Source organism: Charadrius vociferus, unplaced genomic scaffold, assembly GCF_000708025.1.
Source record: "Charadrius vociferus isolate BGI_N301 unplaced genomic scaffold, ASM70802v2 scaffold608, whole genome shotgun sequence".
In the NCBI taxonomy this organism is placed as follows: Eukaryota; Metazoa; Chordata; class Aves; order Charadriiformes; family Charadriidae; genus Charadrius; species Charadrius vociferus.
In genome coordinates, this window is record NW_009649605.1 from 751,789 (window position 1) to 771,946 (window position 20,158).

The 20,158-nt window shown below is 47.8% G+C and overlaps 1 protein-coding gene across 1 annotated transcript in view; it reads left to right on the forward strand.

Moving 5' to 3' along the window:
• LOC104291263 (mitogen-activated protein kinase kinase kinase 3-like) overlaps positions 1 to 20,158 on the forward strand; it is a 42,988-nt gene that overhangs the window by 11,065 nt on the left and 11,765 nt on the right. Inside the window, exons 3-7 of the mRNA XM_009890472.1 lie at positions 723 to 822; positions 6,802 to 6,915; positions 8,438 to 8,549; positions 16,298 to 16,431; positions 19,149 to 19,222. Of these exons, the coding sequence (XP_009888774.1) occupies positions 723 to 822; positions 6,802 to 6,915; positions 8,438 to 8,549; positions 16,298 to 16,431; positions 19,149 to 19,222 (534 nt within the window). The remainder of the gene's footprint in view (positions 1 to 722; positions 823 to 6,801; positions 6,916 to 8,437; positions 8,550 to 16,297; positions 16,432 to 19,148; positions 19,223 to 20,158) is intronic.

Below are 20,158 nucleotides of genomic sequence, written 5' to 3' on the forward strand. Positions count from 1 at the left end.
CTGAACCACAGCTGAGCTGCAAGTCTACAGAAATACGTCCTTTGATTAACAGCCTATGACACTTACTTAAGATAACCAGATTTTGGGCATGGGTCCCATAAAAACAGAGCTGGGAGTTAAAGCTTGCCCGCCCTTCCCTGCTTGACATTTTCATGGAATCACCTCTGCTCGGTGACTGTGGCAGGGCAGGACACAGGGCTGGAAACTCACAGGCTAATGGCCCAAGTTGCATGTTAAAGCCAAAGAAAATTTAATTAATGTCACCATTGGGCTAGACTGTACCTGCTGATACATACCTATAGAGCTGCTGCATGTGCTGGTACAGAAGAGTCACAGAATGCCAAACTACATTATTCTCTCTTCCCTCCCTCCTCTCTATTCAGAGTCTCTTGCTGAAAATGGAGATGATAAATCAGTGACCAGTGCCTGATCCTGGGTTTTCTCCAGTGAGGGGCTGCTGGACTTTCCTCTTCTCCACCTATACTTCACAGTAGGGGGAGGAGCAGAGGAGCTGCACTAGGATTTTTGGTAGATATTCTTACAGGGTAGGTCAAGTCCTGTCTTGCGCATAGCGGATGAGCATTATGAGTCTAAAAGCAAGGAGTGAGCTGTATGCTTCATGATAGAAACATACAAGTCCTTGCTTCTGAATTGTCAGTCTAGTCCCAAATTCTAGTATGCTTTGACTAAATTGAGACTGTTGTATTTGTGTGTATATGCAGGATTATCCAGTTTTCAAGACCAGTCAAATTCAAAGAAGTGGTGCAGAAGGTCACGGATGCTTTTGGACAGACGATGGACTTGGTCTGTGTGAACAATGAGGTACTCTTCCCCTTATTGCTAAGGGAGTTTTAGGGTGTCTGGTGCCCACTTCAGAATTGTGCAGTAGTTTGTTCTTAAGGCCCTAATTTAATTTTGTATGTGGATGTGAAGAAAAATAATGTAATTTTGTGGTTCCCAGCTAGTGAGTATACAAGAGCTGTTGTCCGGACACAGATCAGTTGGATTCTCAGACTCCAAGCCAGGATTTCACCTTCTTAAAATTATTTCAATTAAGGCCTATTAAACAGTGGCACAGTAGCATTGCTTTTCCCCCAGAGCAAAAAGTCCCCCTCACTTAAACAGGGCAAGGAATTAAGTACCAGAGACGATGGAGACATTGTCAGTTCAGCTGCACAATCAGCAGCAGTAGATGTTTTCCCATTAGCACCCTTGGGGCAACAGGACCAGCTTTCTGAGCGTGTCTGGCTGGTGAGAGCACACACAGGGCAGAGAGGAGAATGGCAGAGTCAAATGGCTTTCCTGAGTGTCACGTGAAGTGACTGTAGGCTACTGCGTGTTTGGGTTGGATGTGAAGCCTTCCCATCTTGGGGGCAGTTGCAGGGACATGAAGACCAGAGCACAAGGGACAGTGCAGTGTACTTTTATCTAGCACTGACTTTGTTTCACCCCCGAACCATGTGCATGTTCTCGTGGTTAGGTCTGCAGTGAAATATGCATCACTGGAGGTTCCTTTAGCAGGTCCTGTGGCCACACATAAGCAGCCAAGATATCTTCTCTATACGATCCTTGCATGTTAAGGCTTGAAGACCTTTCTACTCTGACCTTCCTCATAACACAGGCCACTGTGTTTTTCCAACTTGTTCTTTGAGCCCTGCACTGTGTCTGAAAGGAAGGTATTGATGAGGGCCTTTACCTAGAAGGGAGCACCACTTGGCATCTGTTTTGGTGTGCTTGGTGTTTTCTTGTGAGGCATCTTGCCATGAACTGGGCAGGCAGCTGGAGCCACTGGACTCTTATGGTGGGTTTGGCTTTGGGAAGGAGGAGAGGGTCAGATGACAAATAGGTGGGCTTTTAAACACTAATTCTTTTGGATCTGTCCTGACAGCTTGCTTGTTCAGGTAGTCATTGCAAATGACTACAGCCTCTCATTAAAGTATGAGTGAAGGGGGAGGTCATGAAGAGAGCTTTCTCTCTCTCTCTCTTTTTTCCTTCTCTTTTTTTTTTCTTCCTTCTGTTTTGATGGAGATTTGTTCCCCAAAAAGGTTGCTTTTCTTTTATAATAGGTACTTCATGACACCAAAGTGTCTGCTGGGTTTTGGCTTTGAATGTGGTCAGGTTTCTAATCTTGGCTATTCTCTGACAGCCCTCCCGGGAAAAGCCTGCCATTGAATTCTCTAGGAATGACTCATTTCATTCCAGGTTTCTTTCCACTGGAAGAGGAATTTTTTTCATCAACAGCAAACAGAAGCTTAAATAATGCATTTTTGTCCCATGGTAGAGACCGTCTTCCTGGGCATGTGAGAGCATGTAGCAGGACCATGAGCAGGCCTTTGGGTACTCCTAACTTCTTAGGGTTGAGAAGGACCTTCAGTATTTTGCTTTTCTGTACATACAAACTTCCTCCTTGTGAGAGTCCACACCTTTGGGAAGAGGTCTGAGCAGTAGTAATTCAGGGTTGTTATTGTAGAAACACTATAAATACACAAAAGTGACCTTTGAGGAGATGGCCTACATGTCCACATGGTGACATCCTGGCATGTGGCTCCTGGCGTGTTCTAGGGCAGGTTTTTTAGTCTTCTGACTGCAGGTCTTGGAGGTAGCCTCACCACAGATGCATTACAGCTAAATGTTTTCCCCTTTCTTCATGCTTGAAGGGAACTCTGCACTAATTCTTTGTTGCCATCAGATGTTTCTCTTGCAGAAGCACCTTGTAGACCAAAATTACACTGAGGTCAACAGGCCCCTGCGAAAGCACACTAAATGTCAGTCCCTGTCCCGGTGAAGCAGGAGTCCTGAAGCCAAGATCAGCGAGATGAGCATGCCAGCTGGGTGGAGCAGGGGCACGCATGAATCACATCCTGGTGGGACCATGGAATCAGCGGGCTTGGGCTGGTATAGATAAGAGTGGGGCCTGGCCGTGGGCGTACCGCATGGGGCATGTCTGCGTGTTAGTATTAGGCTGGGCTCATCTTTCTGGTGAGCGCGACAACAAAATCTGGCCTGGCCACGGACAGCATGGCGTGGTGTTTGTTGGACAGTTGCCTGGATTGAAAGACTGGCTTCTGCAGCAAATGCTCTGTCTGAATTTGATCTCTATGCACTGCTAAACAGCTTCTCCAGGTGTGACTAAGTGTTACTGTATTGTTTGTTCCATCTCCATCACCAAATTGTGACCTTGGGCAGAACACCGAACCTCGGTGTGGCACCATTTCCCTTCTGACCTCCCCTGCTTGTATCCTCTGAGGCTGTCCCATCAGCATCGTTTCGGAAGCTTAGGTAGAGTTAAAGCCTAGGGAAGCGGTAGAAGCTCCATTACAGGGAGGGGAGGAGAGGTGTTTAAAAGCATATTTAACAAACATTTGTCGAGAATTGTTGATGCCAGTTGGTCCTGCGTTGGGCAGGAAGATGAACTAATTGACCTCTCAGATTTTTCCCCAACCCTGTTTCCTACTATTCTTTGGCTTTCTGCAGTGTCTTACAGAGCAAGGTCTAGCAATGCTGTTGTAGTCGGTGAAAACTCACCCTTTGCCCTCACTTTCTTAGACTGCAGTGCATTGACTACCACGTCCCTTACTAAAACAGCAGGCTTCAGGGGAGTATACTATTTAAAAGCAAAAAGAAAATCTAATAAGCTCCATTTAGTGAAACTTCTGTGTAGGTAAACTTTGCTGTTCATCACAGCTGCTCACTCTGTAGACAGAATAAACCCAGTTACTGGAAATGCACCCTGGCAATTACTTCCGTGGTTCTGCATAAGTCTATATTTAGTTTCGTGCCTAGTAGATATCTGTTCCTTATATCCATGTGTGCCACAGTCTGGAAGCCAAATGGAGCAAAATCTACTTGCCAGATGTGGGTAATAGGTAAAGCCAAGCTAAATACTGGCTCTGGTCCCTTTTACAGGAGGGCAATTTCTGCCCGATGTTTTTGGCTCCTCTGAAGCAGGCACGCAAACGTGTTAATGTTGTGATATTGGAGTGAGATGGAGTGACTTGCAGAACATTCTGTTCAAAGGAACAGCTGAGGGATTGCTCTGAACATTTGTGAGGAGCTCGGTAGAAGGATGGGTGAGCAGCACGGCTACGCTTACAGTTCATTCAAATTCTACTTGGTGGTGAAACGGGGAAAGCAGCTCTCCACTGTTCTTTCTGTTTGAGTGAGTGTAGAGGCACCTGTGGAGCCCTGGTGAACTTCAAGAGAGTTAAGCAGTGCACCAAGAGAATATCTCTTAAGCTTTACTGCTTAAGGAAACAGGCTGTCTGAGAACAGCTGCACAGCTTTTGGGAGACGTATTCAATACCGTCTTTGTCTGATATCTGCTGTGACCACGGGTGATTTATTCAGATCCCAAAGTTTAACCATGAGCCATTTACTCCATGGACCTACTGAAAGCCCTGAATAGTTGATATCTACCTGGTGAGTACTTGCCTTTCATTCATATCCAAGCCCTGTCCCAGACTGGGAATCTGTTTCCAGCCTTGCTTGTGAGGCCCAGACAAGACTGGTGTTGGTGTTCTCTGTAAACCCCGCAGCTGGCTAGGTCCCTTGCTTGGGAGGTAACGGACATCTTTCTGAACTTTTCCCCCATCTGGTTTGGTTGAGAACTCAAGTCCCTTCATCAACAGCCTGTAGGACATCTTGGGGCAAAGCTTTCTCAAGAGTTCCTCTTGGAATCTTTTTCCTACATATAAATAAGTAAATAGCTTTCAGACAAAGTGTGCACAACCTGATTATCCCTCTTCCTGGGTGAATGTGCTAAATGCTTTGCTATAGAGTCTCTTTTTCTGTCTTTTTGTAGAAATTTCTCAACCACGTTTGTGTACCTTGCGCCAGAAGAACATTCCTAACTCAACCTGGAGTTTGATGCTTAAATATCTTTTGAGAACTGGCCTTGTCTTTCCTCACAATTATCACTGTTTCCAGCAATTATATCTAGCAGCTTCCTTTTCTCACTTAATGCCATTTCTGGATATCTAACTCTCCCATACAAGGTATAGGGGTCCTGGGTATCTAATTTGGGATTGTAAACTCTACAGAAAGCAGGCTGCATTAAAATTAGCTATTGTGGTGCCCCTTTGCAGACCTGACTTTTAGTATCTTGAAGCTGAATGCCCAAGGTAGGTATTAGCTCAGGGACCACCTGCTATCCACAGCTGCAGGAGCTTGGCTTTCTTGGTGGGATGATGATGATTAACCTGATGTTTACTGTAGGAAATAGGTTGCCTACATATGGCTTGGTTACCAGTCTGCAAAATGGGGATGAAGGATAGCCTTCCTGTCACACAGGAGAGGAGAAACTTAATTCAAACCTTGAGTTGTTCACGCTGCAGAAACAGCAGCCACGCAGACACCTAAGATGAAGCTTGGTAGGATCAGGCTGTGATTCTTGGGTGGAGGAGGTGACTGTAGCAGTTTCCTGAGGTGAAACCTCATCTTGTTGGCCAGGGCCCGCAGCCTTCCCTTGACCTGGTCATCCCAGAAGCCCTAGCCTCAGTGCACACAGTCTGAGGTTTATTTGCCTGCTGGCCAACAGCCAAACCCTTGGCAACACCCTGGGATCAAAAAGGTAGACACAGGCAGCTTTTGAGCATCTTCTTCTGGAGCGGTTGATCTGAGGCGCATTTACTGCGGCTGACGACATGAACACTGATCACCAAAGGGCTGAGCTGCCTTTCAGAAGTTCTGGGCAGCTGTGGCTCCCAGTAGGGCCAGTGGGAGCCTACTGGGAGCTGTGGCCACTCAGTCCCTTTGGTAGGTGGAACTGCTGTGTACTTTGGCAGAGTCATGAGTAGAATGTCCTGTGTTGGCTGGATTTGGTGCCAATGCCCAAGGCAACCTACAGAGGCTGAGGACTGTTTTTTATGACGTTAGGCAGAATGCTCCTGGATGAGGGGCAAAAAGTTGTGTTTTTGATCTTAGCCCAGGACAGCAGAAAGCCGCAGAGTCCCTCTGAAGTGCAGCTGTATTGGGTGTTGGAAGCTTTGCAGGCTGTCTGCGGGATGTTGTACACCACACAGCAATGTCAGGAGGGTCAAATTCCCTCTGGGGATATGAGGGCAATAGTCTGCCACTTACCAGGAGAACATCAGGACCTTTAGCTACCTTATAGACATGGCACTGTGTAGCTCTCTGTTCTGTTTACTTTGTGAAGAGCAGAAGCTGAGTTTGTCCTTCTGGGAGTTAAAGAAGTGGTTCTTGGAGGGAGAGCAATGCACACCTTTCACATCAAAAGGGAAGAAACTACTATTTGTGAGGTGTTCCCTGATTCCACCTGATGCCCAAACACTAGGGAGACTGTGTCAGTGTGCAGGAACACAGGCTGCAGTAGTAAGGAAGGCCACTGAGGATCTACCAGAGCCAATCCTTTGGTGGAGCTCACTGCTTTCTTGGAGCACCATTGCATGACTGTCTTCCCAGGAAGAATGTGTGGGGCTGTTTTGGGGCTGGGTAGCAGCAGGTCTTGCCTATAAACGCCAAGATCAGAGCAGCCCCAGAGTAGCAGGCAGCAAGCCCTCTCCTCTTCCCACTAGCTGAATTGGTGATGTGACCTTTAAGCTCTCTCCTTGCAGATGTTTTTTGTTGTGATTTTTTGCGTCTGTTCCTTGGTAGATGAGATCTTGGAAGAAAACGTTAGAGCTCGGCAAGCTGGAGGGCATGGGGGCTCTGTTTTCCATCCGCCGCCTTGGGTTCCTCCCTCATCCCCCGATTCCCAAGCTGCTCACTGCAAGGATCTTGCTTCCTCTGTTTACCCAAAAGTGTGACACTGCTGTGCTCCGGTGTTTGTTCAATCCCTTCCAGCTCCTGATCCCACTGAAATCCCAGGAAGATTTGGACAAAGCGATGGAACAGTTGGAGCTGAGCCCTTCCCTGAAGAGCCTGCGGATCCTTGTGAGCGCTCCAAAGAAAGCGAATGTGAGCCCTTCACCTTCTCTGCTCTTTTGTGTCTGGAGCAAGACGCCTTGTTATTGTGCTGGGGAGTGGAAACCAGTCTCCTGACCGTGCAGAGCAGAGAGCAAGCTGGTCATGAGGGGGGTCAGCCCTGCTCTGGCTGAGCTGCTCGGAAATCCTCCTGTGGTAGCAGCCCAGAGACTGAGCTCAGCTCCCCCTAGCTCCTCCTGCAACCTGTGAAGGGTTAAATACTGTACTGATCCTCAAACAAGGTTAAAACCCAAGAGAACCCCTTGTGCTTTCTGCCTAGGGATGCTGTCACCATTCCTCTGTAGCCTCTCCACCATACACAGGGTGATACCTTGGCCCTTGCCATGCTGGGTGGCAGTGTGGGGACCGTTCCCTCCATGTGGTGCTGCAGTACTGAAGGCCAGGGGAGAGCAAACTGGAGAATCCTTCAGTCTCATGCAGGACTGTCTTTTCCCCCCATTATTTATTTATTTATTTGTTTTCCCCGAGCTCAGTGGTTTTGCAGTTAATCCTGTTAGCTTGACCTCGCCTGCACGGAGTGTCTTGCCAAAGCACATGTCGTGCTGCCCCAAGCACAGGCTGTAAAACAAGGGATTTGCAGATGTTGCAACTACGTTTCTTCCTTATATTTCCTAGAAGTACCAGAGAGACTGGGAGTCTTGAAACTCATACTGCTTGTCCTCATGCTACCGCTGGTGCTCACAGGTCCTGGAACTTGTCCACTCCTTTTGAGAAGCTCTCAAAAGGTGCAGGGACCAGAGTCCTGGGGGAAAAGGGAGCTGTCAGCCAGGGTTTCCTAAATCCTGGGCAACGATGGGGAGGTCTGCCATAGCAACTGCAGGAACATTGCAGTATTGAATGTTAACTACTTAGAGCAGAGCAGCCAGGTAGATTCGTGCATACCTTTGAGAGTCGATCATGCTCTTCCTGAAGCATGTAACCATGCAAGAACATACAGTTCCGAGGTCATACATAAAATTATCACAAAATCACAGTGCACTGTAGCATGTTATCATAGTACGACTTTGCCACTACAATTTAAGTTACCAGCTAGATTGTAATTTCATTGCTTTCCTGCTGATCTGTCTTCCGTAACAGAGCCTGGTCCTCCACTCTCTATTCCTCTGCTCCGTTACAGAGGAACCTCTGCAGTGCCTAGGCTGCCGCTGAAGCCTGTGGCACGGGAAGGAGAGGCTCTGATTTTTGGGACTGCAAACTTGGGTTCAGGGATCAGTCTCTCTTTCTGGAAGTAATGCAGTGTGGGAGCAGTCTTTTATGTCAAATATCTGTATTTACTATTATCAACTGGAGCTCAAACTGATCAACGCTATTTTAATAACAGATGTGAATTGTTTGTGAATGATTTTTGGACCACCCTAGATTACATACATGTCCTTATTTATTTTTTTTATGGTTCTGGGGTAATATGGTCATGGGGAGTCAAATACAGGGTTTCACACGATGTGTCTGCAAGGGCTCTAGCAGAGTCTGATCATTCCCTTTGTCTGATTACCAGCTCCTCCAGCCGAACAACAGTAAACAGCATGAAATGCGGATCTCCAGATCCATGGGTGATATCATGGGATCCCTGTACAAGGACTCCGAGAGGACGCGGAAGTACTCAACAGGTCAGTGAAATACAATGCTTTGCAGGGTGTTTTGTACTACTACAAGCTGCCCACCACCATCCCCTTTCTCCTTCTTGTCACAACCCTGTAGCTGCCACAGTCTGGATGGCCACCCTGATGTCTCCTGCTGTTCAATGCAGTTGCTGCTTACCCTCAAACCTGAGGAAGAGACTCTGCAGGGTGCACGAGTTGGATGAGGTTGTGCTGAGCAGAGTCATGTTGGGCATGAAAGCTAAGAAGAGCAGGGGATCTGAGGTGTAATTTGAGGGTGGAAATGCACTGATAAAGATCTCCAGTGAATTCAATGATGCTGAGCTTTATTGAAGCAAAGAGTGAGGGTCTATAAAAAGCCAAGGCTTTTTGAGACTTTGACATCATTATCCCTTTAACCGTCTGCTGTTGTTCTTTTGGCATCTCTCCCCTCTCCCCACTTAGCAGAAAAACGTAGCTGAATGGGCTTGGGTTCCTTAGCTCCTGAGCTGGGGCCAGCTTGATCACATAAAGATCAAATATGTGTCTCCGTGCCACCAATCTGTTCTTGTTGGTGAAATGAAGTCTGTGGTAGTTGCTTTTGTGGTTTCTTGGGAGAATGGGTGCGCACAGTGTTTTGCAGTGGTTGCATTTCAGATGGAGAGCATCCTTTTCCTTCAGAGGTGCTGGGAGTAGATACCTGCAGCCTCGGAAGCTAGGCTGGCAAATACCTGGTCTCTTCTTGCAGCTCTGCAGGGACTGGAGTTTGTTTGTAGCCTCGTGTGGTGTTTTCCTTGGTTTTTTGTGCTTGAGTTGATCCTTTTCTTGCTTTCTAAAATACTCTGAGCTTTTTGAAAGGACAAGTGTTCTTGATAAGCTGTCTGTAGGACCTTTTGTGTGAAGAACATTGTCAGATTTTATAGAGAGCAGGGTGCCTTGTGCAAAACCGGTAAAGCAGCCCATAGGACCGTATAGCAGAGGTATAATTATTCATATTGTAACCTATGTGCAGAGTCAATGATTTTGAAATACAGTGAATGTTCCCTGCTGCATCTATGGGTGCTGGTTAGAGTAATTTCTACAGATCTCTATTGTTCTCATACAATATTTGACAACTGTAGAAATTACATCATCAGAGGTTTTGAATAAAGTGGGGTCCTCCTATACAAATATACATGAAGATATGCTTCAACCTCTGTACTTATGTGGCAGTAAACACTTCCAAATTCTTTTCTCTGTGCAACAAAAGAGTATTTTTCTCCAAGGATTTGCCCTTTCTCTGTCTCTTAGGCTGTGCTACCTTGATAACATATCCTGTGGTTTGCTGCATCTCAGACAATGATATATAGGAAATGGTCTTCTAGGGTAGGTCAAATATAGCCCTGTGTGCAACCATGCCCAACTCTTACTGAAGCCAGGCGTGGGTGGTACGTGCACAAGAGTTCTCTTTGGGCCTGGTGTTTGAATGTGCCAGGGATGTCTTTTTCTATTGTGTGTTTTTTTTAATTTTTTTTTTTTCTAGCTCACATGGCTCTTGAGAGTTTGCCCAGAGTCTGGCAGAATCACTGGATGATTCTCAATGAAATGCACACATAATACACATGCACAAATACATGGTAAGGCACAGAGCCTCAGCAGAAACTCTGTGTGTGCAAAACATCTCTGCTGTTCTTTTTTGGCACTTGTTGAGCTGTTAATGTAAGCCAGTGAAGAGCTGTGGCATCGGGAGCTGTCACTGAAGTGTGAGCTGAGTGTGATGGGCAGAATTGATCCCATGTGTAGCTGTGCTAGCGAGAAGACCAGTTCTTGCAAAGTTAGGCTTTCCTACTAGCTTTTATGCCTTGCTTTGGCCTTTCCTTACTGTTTTAGAGCTGCTGTAATACGAAGAGGGTTCCTGACCAGGTCTATACCACTGACTGTCAGATAAGACAAGACAGACAAAGGAAGAGAGATCAGCTCTGCAAGGGTGTGAGCCTGAGGTACAGATGGATTTTGAGGGAACGCCTGAATGGCAGAGTGGATGTAACATGCAAGTTTAATCTAGGTAGTGGAGGAGGGGGAGGACTGGGCAGCACCAGATATAGGATGCAGAGCGTGCTGAGGTTGGGATCTTCAGGAGGATCTGCATGCTGACTGCTAACGCACCAAAACCATTGTCCTCGGTGCTGTTATATAGTTAGGTAGCAAATGTAACCGGCCCATGATACAGTCCTCCCTCTAATTTTTTTTTTCCCACGCGGACCATCAGTCTTGCTTTTAGTTTGAAAAGAGGTTGCAACAAACTCTCTGCATGGTAACAACACACCAGACCTCTCTGGAGTTATCTGGGGTCTGTATGAAGCTACTACAGCCCTGCTTAGGAGGTGTTGGCGATCCAGCAGATTCAGTTTTTTTGTCGTCTTGTGTCAGAACTGGTAATCTAGCAACTGGGCAGAAACTCCAGCGAGCTGAAAGGGAGACCAGTGTTTCAAATGGAGCATAAAACTGAACATCAGACAACAGACAGACACAGATGATCCTGTGTTGTGGTTCCCTGAACAGGGGATTTCACTGAACTTGGTGGGTAGTCAAAAGGCAGCCTAAGAGGCTGGGGTTTCTGTAGGAGAAACTATTCTTCACTCGCGGTTGCAAGGTATTTCAGTGTTTGCTTCTGCTGTCATCAAAGTGGTTGCTATCAAGAGAGAATCTTAACTCAGTTCAGCTTTTCTCTTGAAACCACATTCAAAAGGAGATTTAAAATGACTTTATAACAAAGGTGGTTCAGGGTCATGTTCTCAGTGTTTCTGAGATGTCTCATGTTTTTCTGCTGACTCTGCCATGTTAGCAGCAGTGAAAAATAATAAAACTGCATGTTGTTGGCATAAGCACATTGGAAGGGGGGGGTAGATGTTCTGGGGAAGATTTGGCTATTTTTGCTTCTGCTGGACAGAAAATGTCTTCAGTCCATGTCCCTGAAAAACCTTATGCAAAGTCAGTATTTTCCCTTTTTTTTTTTTTTTCCCCATAAACTTTTTCAGTGTGTCGTTCCCCCCCCCCCCCTTTTTTTTTTTTTTTTAGTGGAAAATGTCCTAGTCTCTTGGTGACCAGCATCTGGAAGCGTTCATCTGAGTGCCAGGAAACTTCAGCTAAAATCTATTGGGGTTCTGGATTTTCAGATAACTGAGGGTTGTTTTTATGTACTTTGAGGAAGTACATGTTTCACAACATTACCCACAAATTATTCAAGAGCTCCGTTCCAGAATCACCATTTCAGTGGAAACACTAGCCGAAAGCCTCAATTTTAAATTTTTTTATATTTTTTTTTTTCCCCATAAACTTTTTCAGTGTGTCGTTCCCTCCCCCCCCTTTTTTTTTTTTTTTCCCTATAAACTTTTTCAGTGTGTCGTTCCCTCCCCCCCCTTTTTTTTTTTTTTTCCTCCATGGTGGCAAACCAGGTTGCTGAGCTGTGGCATCATGTGCTTGCCAACCCTCTCCAGACCAGGAGCAAATGGCTGCGTCCGTGCTGTCGAATATGGACTGGCCATGGGAACAGCAGGACTTTCACCTCAGAGAATTGTCACCACAGTGATGGTGCCCAGGTTTTCATGGGTGCCTGGACACGTGTGCAGCAGCATCTAACCCCTGCTAGCAGCTGGGAGGATTTGAATGTAGATCTCTGGAGAGAGATGGTAGAAAGACTTTGCTGGTGCACCAGCAGATGACTCTTGAGACACAAAGGCCTGGAGGTGATACCTGTGCTGTTAAATTCACGGGGTCAGGACACAAGCACTGGCTGGCCATTGATGAGGTTGCTTAATCGTTAGCACATTCCCTGGCCAACTCTGTACCAATGACTGCCATCCCAGCAGTGCCTGAGTACGAACTGGGGTAGCATGGGATAGGGACCTGTTGCAGGAGCTGAGATGGATGAGACCCCCTCTGTTTTGAGAAGAGGAGGAGAACTGGGCTGTGTGCATTATGCCAGCTGTTTTAGGGCTAGAAAATGGGCACTGTCCTGCTTATTAGTACAGAAGTACCCGAAAGTTTGCCTTAAAGGAAGATGTAAGAATCCATCCTTAGAGAATCAGGATGGAGAAGAGGGAGATGTGTAGGGGGTAGGGGTCCCACTGAAAAAGAAGAAATCGAGGGAGATTTGGTCCATCTGCTCACACCTCCCCTCAAAAGTCGCAGGATGAGAATTTCCTGCAGGTTTATCTCTTCTTGTGCTGCTGCACCCTGAGCCCCATGTTTCCGCCAGGGCTCAGAGGAACGGCACATCTTGACGTCATTATCCTTCGTTCAGCTCGGCGGCGATGTCATCCCAGGGCTGGGCTCTCCGTGGCTGCAGCTGTGAGCGTAGGTGGCTGCCAACAAACCCTCCCAAGCTCTGACTTTTAAGGGGCTTTTCTTCTCCATCAGGACCCCTGCTTGATGCCGATCAGTGATGGATGAAGTTTTGGGAAGGACCTGCCAGGGCAGGGAAAGGGTGAAGCCAGGGAACGGGGAGGCGGAGGGAAGCCAAGCCTGGCACAGGGGAGCTGGCTGTACGTGCAGCGCCACGAACTCGGCACATTCTGCATGAAAGACACTTCTTAAATAAAAATAACAGAAAGGAACATGAAAGACCCCAGCAGATGCCAGCAGTGACTGTAAGTCTCTGTGCTGGCCTGGTTCACCCTGCTCGGGACATGCTGTGCTCTGGTCTCAAATATATGGCTTTACATTAGTGTGTGTAACATGGAGCAGGAGTCCCTTCCCAAAGCACCTTGCTCCAAAGGGTAACCGAGGTCAGATGCTCAACCAGTGCCAATCTGCAGAGTCTCTCTGAGTTCAGGAATCTTGAATAGAGCTGCTGAGATCCGGCCAGCATTCGGCTTATAAAGAAGTGCCTCAGAGCCTGCCCCTTCTCTGCTGGGTCTGAGGACTGGAGCTCGCATGTAATCCTGTACACCCCACGAGGACAGTCCCTTGGGGGGGTCTGCTCTCTCTGCATGGTGCTGCTGCTGTTTCTTGAGTGTTAGGCGAAGCGTGAAGAGCATCCCTGGTCTGTCAAACAGGCACATCTGGCCTTGTCTGTCCGTTTCTTCCTCTGCCTCTGGGTGTGTTATCTAGCATATCCAGTATACCTTGTGTTGCCCCCACTATGAATTAAACCTGCCATTGGGTACCACAGTTGGTCCCTCCCGCTGGTCCCTGTTTTCCATCCCCCCCCACCAGCAGCACTGAGATTACTTGAGGTTTTGTTAACGGGGCAGGGTAGGGCTGGAGGGGGGTATCAACCTTGGGCTCCGGAGCACTGCTCCCACCACATCCCTGTGTTCCTTCCAGGTGGATGGGTGTGCATGGATGCAAAGCAGCAGCCACCAGTGCTCCTGGAGGTGTGAAGCTGCATAAATTACTTACGAGCAGCTCTTCTGCCCAAACAGCCTGGCTGAAAGGGAACGCGTTCAATCCAGCAGTTTCCAGGCGTGCAAAAGCCTGAGAGATTTTTTTTAACTTCCTTGCCTGCTGGGACATGGCTAGTGTCTTATCCCCTTTTACAGTTTTTGGCAGGAAATGTGGCTCTGCAAGGTCAAACACAACTGACCTGATGACTAGGAGTCGTTGTTATAGGCAAAGGCTTAATGTTGAGATCATGCAAAGTCTTTACATTTGTGATAAATCTCATTTAACTCCCTGGGTTCAAAATCAAACAGGGCATGTACAGCTCTTCGTAAAATCGGAGTCGAAGACTTCCTGGGCAGTGGGTGGGTTGTTGCAGCAAGAGATCCCAGCACTGCATGAGCAGACCCACACCTCAACGCAGCGGTAACAAAAATGCTCATCACAGCTAAGATACAGCGGTTATGCCATGCCAAATTCTCTAGCAGCTTTTTGGAGCAAGAGCCACCCTGATCTCTTCACGCGGCACTCTGGATTGACATCTGCTAAGCAAACGAGGGGATGATAACACAGTGATTTATGCAGGGTGCCCAAACTGTTAAATGGTTAAACGTTTGTTTATTTATCTTCAAAGAGAGGATGCCGTACTTCCCAACTGGTTTTGTTTTTAGGGCTGGTGGAAAGCCAGTTCATTATGAGCACCACAGCACTCGAGAGATTCTCTCCCCTTGATCTTGGCGTTACTTCAGTTGGGCTTTTTTCGCTGTGTTCTTATCCTGCAGGAAATCTGTGAAGAAGAAAATAGGAAGAAAAAAAAAAAAAACGTAACTCAAAGCCATATGACTTTTATTTTTACAATCCGAGCAAGGAGTCTGAAGGGAGATGTTCTGTGGGACAAAGAGATCTATGTATTTGGTATAAATCCAGCAAGCCTGATTTAGAGATCTTTAGTGCTGGTGTGACACTGTTAACTTAGCAGCTCCTGATGTGTATCAGCTGAAGTGAAAGGTGGGGACTCGGATTTGTAGTGTTGATCACGTTGATGGATTTATGCCAGAGATGAATCTGGCAAAGCAACTGCGATACAGAATAGCAGCAGAAGAGGCAGAAGGGTTGTGTTGATTGATCAGTGTTGAATTTTCACGGTGGGATAGGCCCCTTCCTAGTACCTTTCTCTTGTAATATTGTGCTTAGCCTGGGCATGTTGTTACCAAATGGTAGCAATGAACCAAAGAGTTGGCAAAAGTGCCACAGAAATGGATATGAAGTGTAAGGAAACACATCTCTATGTGCTTTCTTAACTCTTTAAAGGATGTGTGCTTTCTAGAAATCTGCTTAAAAACAAGTTGTTGTGTTGTGTGAAGGCTCACATTGCACAATAATGGCTGGTTAAAGCTCCAGCACAGAGCAGCACGGACCTCAGTCAGCAATTCCTTGCCATGAAGTGATGACAGCCCAGGGATGGAGGGGAGGGACTGCAGAAAGACAAGCACAGCCAAGCCTGTGCATCTGGGCTAAGGAAGGGCAATGCTCTCTATAGCCTGAAAAGGCACAAGGAATCAATTAGAGTAATTTTGCGGGAATAAGGGTGAGGAATGGGATGTTGATGTAAGGAAGCTGTGGGGTTCTCTCCCAGGTGCAAAATAAACCCCCTTTGCAAAACACGTCTTGTGGGGTGCCTGCAAATGCCTTGTTCCGTGTGCCCATGATGCGGTGCAAAGCCCCAGAGGTTTCCAGGTGGCTCTGCCTGGTACGGACGCTCTGCCAGCTGCAGGCATGGAGCCTCTGGGGCTACAGACAGGGGACACAGCCCTCCCTTGGCAGGAGGTGGGATGAGCTGAATCCTGTAGGTCATTCCCTTCCCCATGATTCTTGGATTTAAGAGCTGGTTTTCGTTCCTCTTTACTTTTGTATAGGGAAGGGGGAGACAAGAGGGGTATTTGAGTGTAAGTGGTTTTCCATGGAAGAAGTGTTTAGGTGATGTTGCAATGAGTTTACCCAGGCTGTTTCCCACATTGCTGAACAAGGCAGTGATGTGATCTGGGGAGGAAATGCCCAGAGGTCAAAGACGGGAGGTGGGTTTGGAGTTTGTGTTTTGCTTTGAGATTGACTTATTGTATCACAATAAAACTCTGGAGCTTTCTTCTTTCTGGCATCGACAGAACACCTGGATATAGTGCATAGCTCTTAAGATCCAGGGTAGGTTGAAGGCCAAGTCTGCTAGATGTTGTGTGGCCTTGTTGCAAAAGCTTTGTAGGATGTCCATAAACAATACTGCATCTCTAGCTCCATTCAGTTCCACACAAGCTCAAACCCAGCAGCGTCTCCAGGAGGTCTGTGATCACTGGAACAGTGTCTCTGGAAGGACTTGGATGTGGCAAGTCCTCTCCTTGACCTGTGCCTTTCCCGTGTCCTAGGCTCTCTGCACACTGGCCGGAGCTCTCCGCCCCCAGGGAGTGTTCCCGAAGAGCAGCAGCAAATTGCTCGCCAGGGATCCTATACCAGCATCAACAGCGAGGGCGAGTTCATCCCTGAGACCATGGATCAGAACGTAAGTGGGGCTGGGGCACGGGGGTTTAAACCAGGGCAGCTTCAGGCACGAGGGAGGCGGTGCTGTGAGTGCCATTTCCACTGTTAAATCCCCAGTGGGTCCTGCACATGGGGCTCAAGCCAGCTTTTTTCAGGAATGGGTGCCCCTGGGCTTGACATGCTCAAGAAACAGCTGGCCCAATTTCCAGGAACCCTAAAAGCCAGCTGCAGTGGTGATGGAAATGTGTTCAAGCACCTCAGGTAGCTCTGGAGGAGCGTAGATCTGGCACACACGTGCATACCAGCTGCCAGGCCCTCGTGGCCGCAGCCTTCCTGGATCCTGGGGACCATGAGGGAGTGTGCCAAGCAACCGATTGCCTGTGATTGCAACAGCCTGGGGTTGTCAGCAACTCTCGCTGCTTCCTGGGTGCTGTTTCTGCCTGAGCTCCGGCTACAGTTTTTGGCTCTGCCTGCAGCCTTTCTCTGTGTCCCTCCCTTATATATATATTTTTTTTCCCCTCTCTTACTATGGAGTTTGTATATTCCGATCCTTCAGTAATAAAAGAGCAGCTAGTTCTTCAGCACAGTGATGAGCAGTACCTCATCCTACAGTCAATTTGGTACCTACGGTGGGGAAACTGGAGTGTCAAGGAACCAGAGCAGAAACAGCTTACATCTCCCTCTCCATTTCCATCTACTCGAGCTATAGCTCTGAAGAGCTTAGTATAGGTCCTGTGAAATCAGCTGGGCTAACTGGGCACACAATTCATTCTTGCAAAGCTCTCAGAGGGGCAGGATGAGGATCCACAATTTGCAGGAGGACTGGCCATGCAGGAGGGACATGTGGAAGGCACTAAACTCCCCCCAGCAGGCTGCTGTGATGGCCCCCAAGGATCTCGCCTAGGGAGATGAGCATTTCCTACACTCAAACAGCACCCACTAGCTCTGCTTTCGTGTGCAGGCTGTGCCAGCGTTCCTATGGCAAAGCTGTGTTTTCAACAGTTTATTATACAGCCATTAATAAAATAAGAAGTCACTCCGGGTAAGTCTTGGCAACGTCAGAGTGCAGATGTATCTTGTGCTTCTTGCAGTGAAAAGTTGGCTTTCTATTGTTTTCACATGCCTTCCAAATGTGTTTGGTAGGATTAAGACAAATCGTGTGTGTGCGTGCAGGGGGAGGGTCTGCATGAACCCCCTCTTGGGTGCAAATCAGCGCAGCTCCACTGGCTGTTAATGGAGCTCTGTTAGCGCCAGCTGAGCTCTGAGCCTGTTCCTGATGAAGGCTCCCAGATGTTGTCCTCGCTTTTCTCTAGCATTACGCTGTGGGTGGCCTGTTGCCCTTCTCTGGTGAGTTAAATGCAGGAAAAAAGGGATTTGGGGATTGAGCAACCATGCGTTTCCCCATATTGGCTTTGCCATCAGAATGTCCCCATTCTGCAGCTTCTACATGTGCCTCATGGAAAACCACTTGCAAGCTGGTGCTTGCTGCCTTTTGGGGGATGTCCCTGTGCAAGCCTGTGATGTAACTGCAGTCTTTGCCTTGGGACCAGCTTGGCAGATGAGCAGAGGTTGAGTATGAAGGCTGCTCGGATTCCCAATTCTATGCTTTTGAGAAATGAGTCCATTTCAGTGTTATTTAAACTGCTGGGAGAGACCTGGTAGGGCGGGCAGAGGTGGAGAGTGGGGTCTAGCAGGGGTGCTGCTCCTCATCGGGTAGTGCATTTTGAAGGATGAGGCTTTGGGGTAAAAACTGGGAAGCAGAGAAAAATAGCACTTTCCAATTGGGCCTGTCCTGCCAAAACAATGCGAGCTGTTATGACAACCGGTTGAGGAGGTCTAATGCAGGAACAACATGTGGAAAGGGGAGGCTGTTCCCGTACACGGGGAAGGAGGAGCGACGTGGGTCTGGGAGCCAGCGAAGGGTGACTCCATGTGGTGTTTAACCCTCGTTGCTCAGCTTTCCTGGGAAGGAGCTGGGCTTGAGGCTGGCTGTGGAGTAGGGGTTAGCAAGTGTCCACGATGGGCCTGCAGCCAAGAAGAAGCATCGTACTGCCGCAGCACAGCGTGGCCCTGAGCAAGCTCTGCTCCATGTAGTGCACATAGCCCCTAGATTTGCCACTCAATATAAAACCTCTATTGTTACTAACCAGCTATAAATAACCCCATCCAGTACAATGTCTCATCCAGGAAACAACACAAATGCAGCTTTTGACTCAGTGAGCTAGTGAGAGCCAAGCCAGTTCCTCCAGCCAAAAGCCCTGATGATGCTTCGCTTATCACTGGAGAGGAAGGCTGGTCTCGTGTGGCAGGGCAGCTTGGGGAAGTCAGGAGTCCAGGGCTGCGATCCTGGCTGTTGTGCACAATATCCACTCGGCCTTGGGCACCTCATTTGTGTCCTGATCTATTTTTTTTTTTTTTTTTTTTTTACCGCATTACTTTGAGCACTTTGAATCTCATTGACTTCTCAGTATGGTTTGAACATCAGGGTGCTAATTATCTTTGCCTCGATTTCCTTACTAGCAAAAGAACATTAATCCAGAGAGGGCATCATAAATGGATTTCCACTGGGAGGAAGACTTTTGTTAGATTGGATCTCGTCTTTGCTGGGATTGCCATCAGCTGGTGTAAATCAGCCCGCTTTGGTTGAGCTTTGTTGACCCTGCAGAGGTCTGTTAGTACTGGAGCTTGAGGAGCTACAGTGCTTGGTTTTAGTGTTTCCCTTTTTCTTTTCACTGTCAGATGCTTGAAGCTTTCATCAGCCCCGATGAGTCGCTGTCTGGGAGCTGCCAGTCGCTGGACAGATCTGTGGACAGGTGGGGAAGTCGGGAGTCCAGGGCTGCGATCCTGGCTGTTGTGCACAATATCCACTCGGCCTTGGGCACCTCATTTGTGTCCTGATCTATTTTTTTTTTTTTTCTTTTTGTTCACGAATACTTTGAGCACTTTGAATCTCATTGACTTCTCAGTATGGTTTGAACATCAGGGTGCTAATTATCTTTGCCTCGATTTCCTTACTAGCAAAAGAACATTAATCCAGAGAGGGCATCATAAATGGATTTCCACTGGGAGGAAGACTTTTGTTAGATTGGATCTCGTCTTTGCTGGGATTGCCATCAGCTGGTGTAAATCAGCCCGCTTTGGTTGAGCTTTGTTGACCCTGCAGAGGTCTGTTAGTACTGGAGCTTGAGGAGCTACAGTGCTTGGTTTTAGTGTTTCCCTTTTTCTTTTCACTGTCAGATGCTTGAAGCTTTCATCAGCCCCGATGAGTCGCTGTCTGGGAGCTGCCAGTCGCTGGACAGATCTGTGGACAGGTGAGTCGTGCATGTCACCACCTTCACAAGCTGAAATGCAGCCTCGGCTCTGTAGCAGGAGGGGAGCGGGGTCAGTGGCGTTCCCTGAGGTTGAGGTCCTGAGGTTGAGGTTCCTTTTGGGATGAGGATGCACCTAAGCAAAACAAATTTATCTTTAATGCTAAAAAGCAGATCCTATCACAGACATCTGTGCGATGGTATGATTTGAGTTGCAGTAATCTGAGCTGGACAAAATAGCTGGGGATTCTGCGGACAGCCTGGCTTTGGGTGCACAGGTTTTCTGCTTGGGCCAGATCCCTCTCTTACCCTCTGGCTTTCTGCAGTCACCGGGTCAATACTCCGTTAGCCTCTCCGTGCATGCTGTCTGCTCTCCATTGACCGCCGATGAATTCGGCAACCCCTGTGCGCTGCCAGCAGCCACAGACGTGTCAGTCAAGG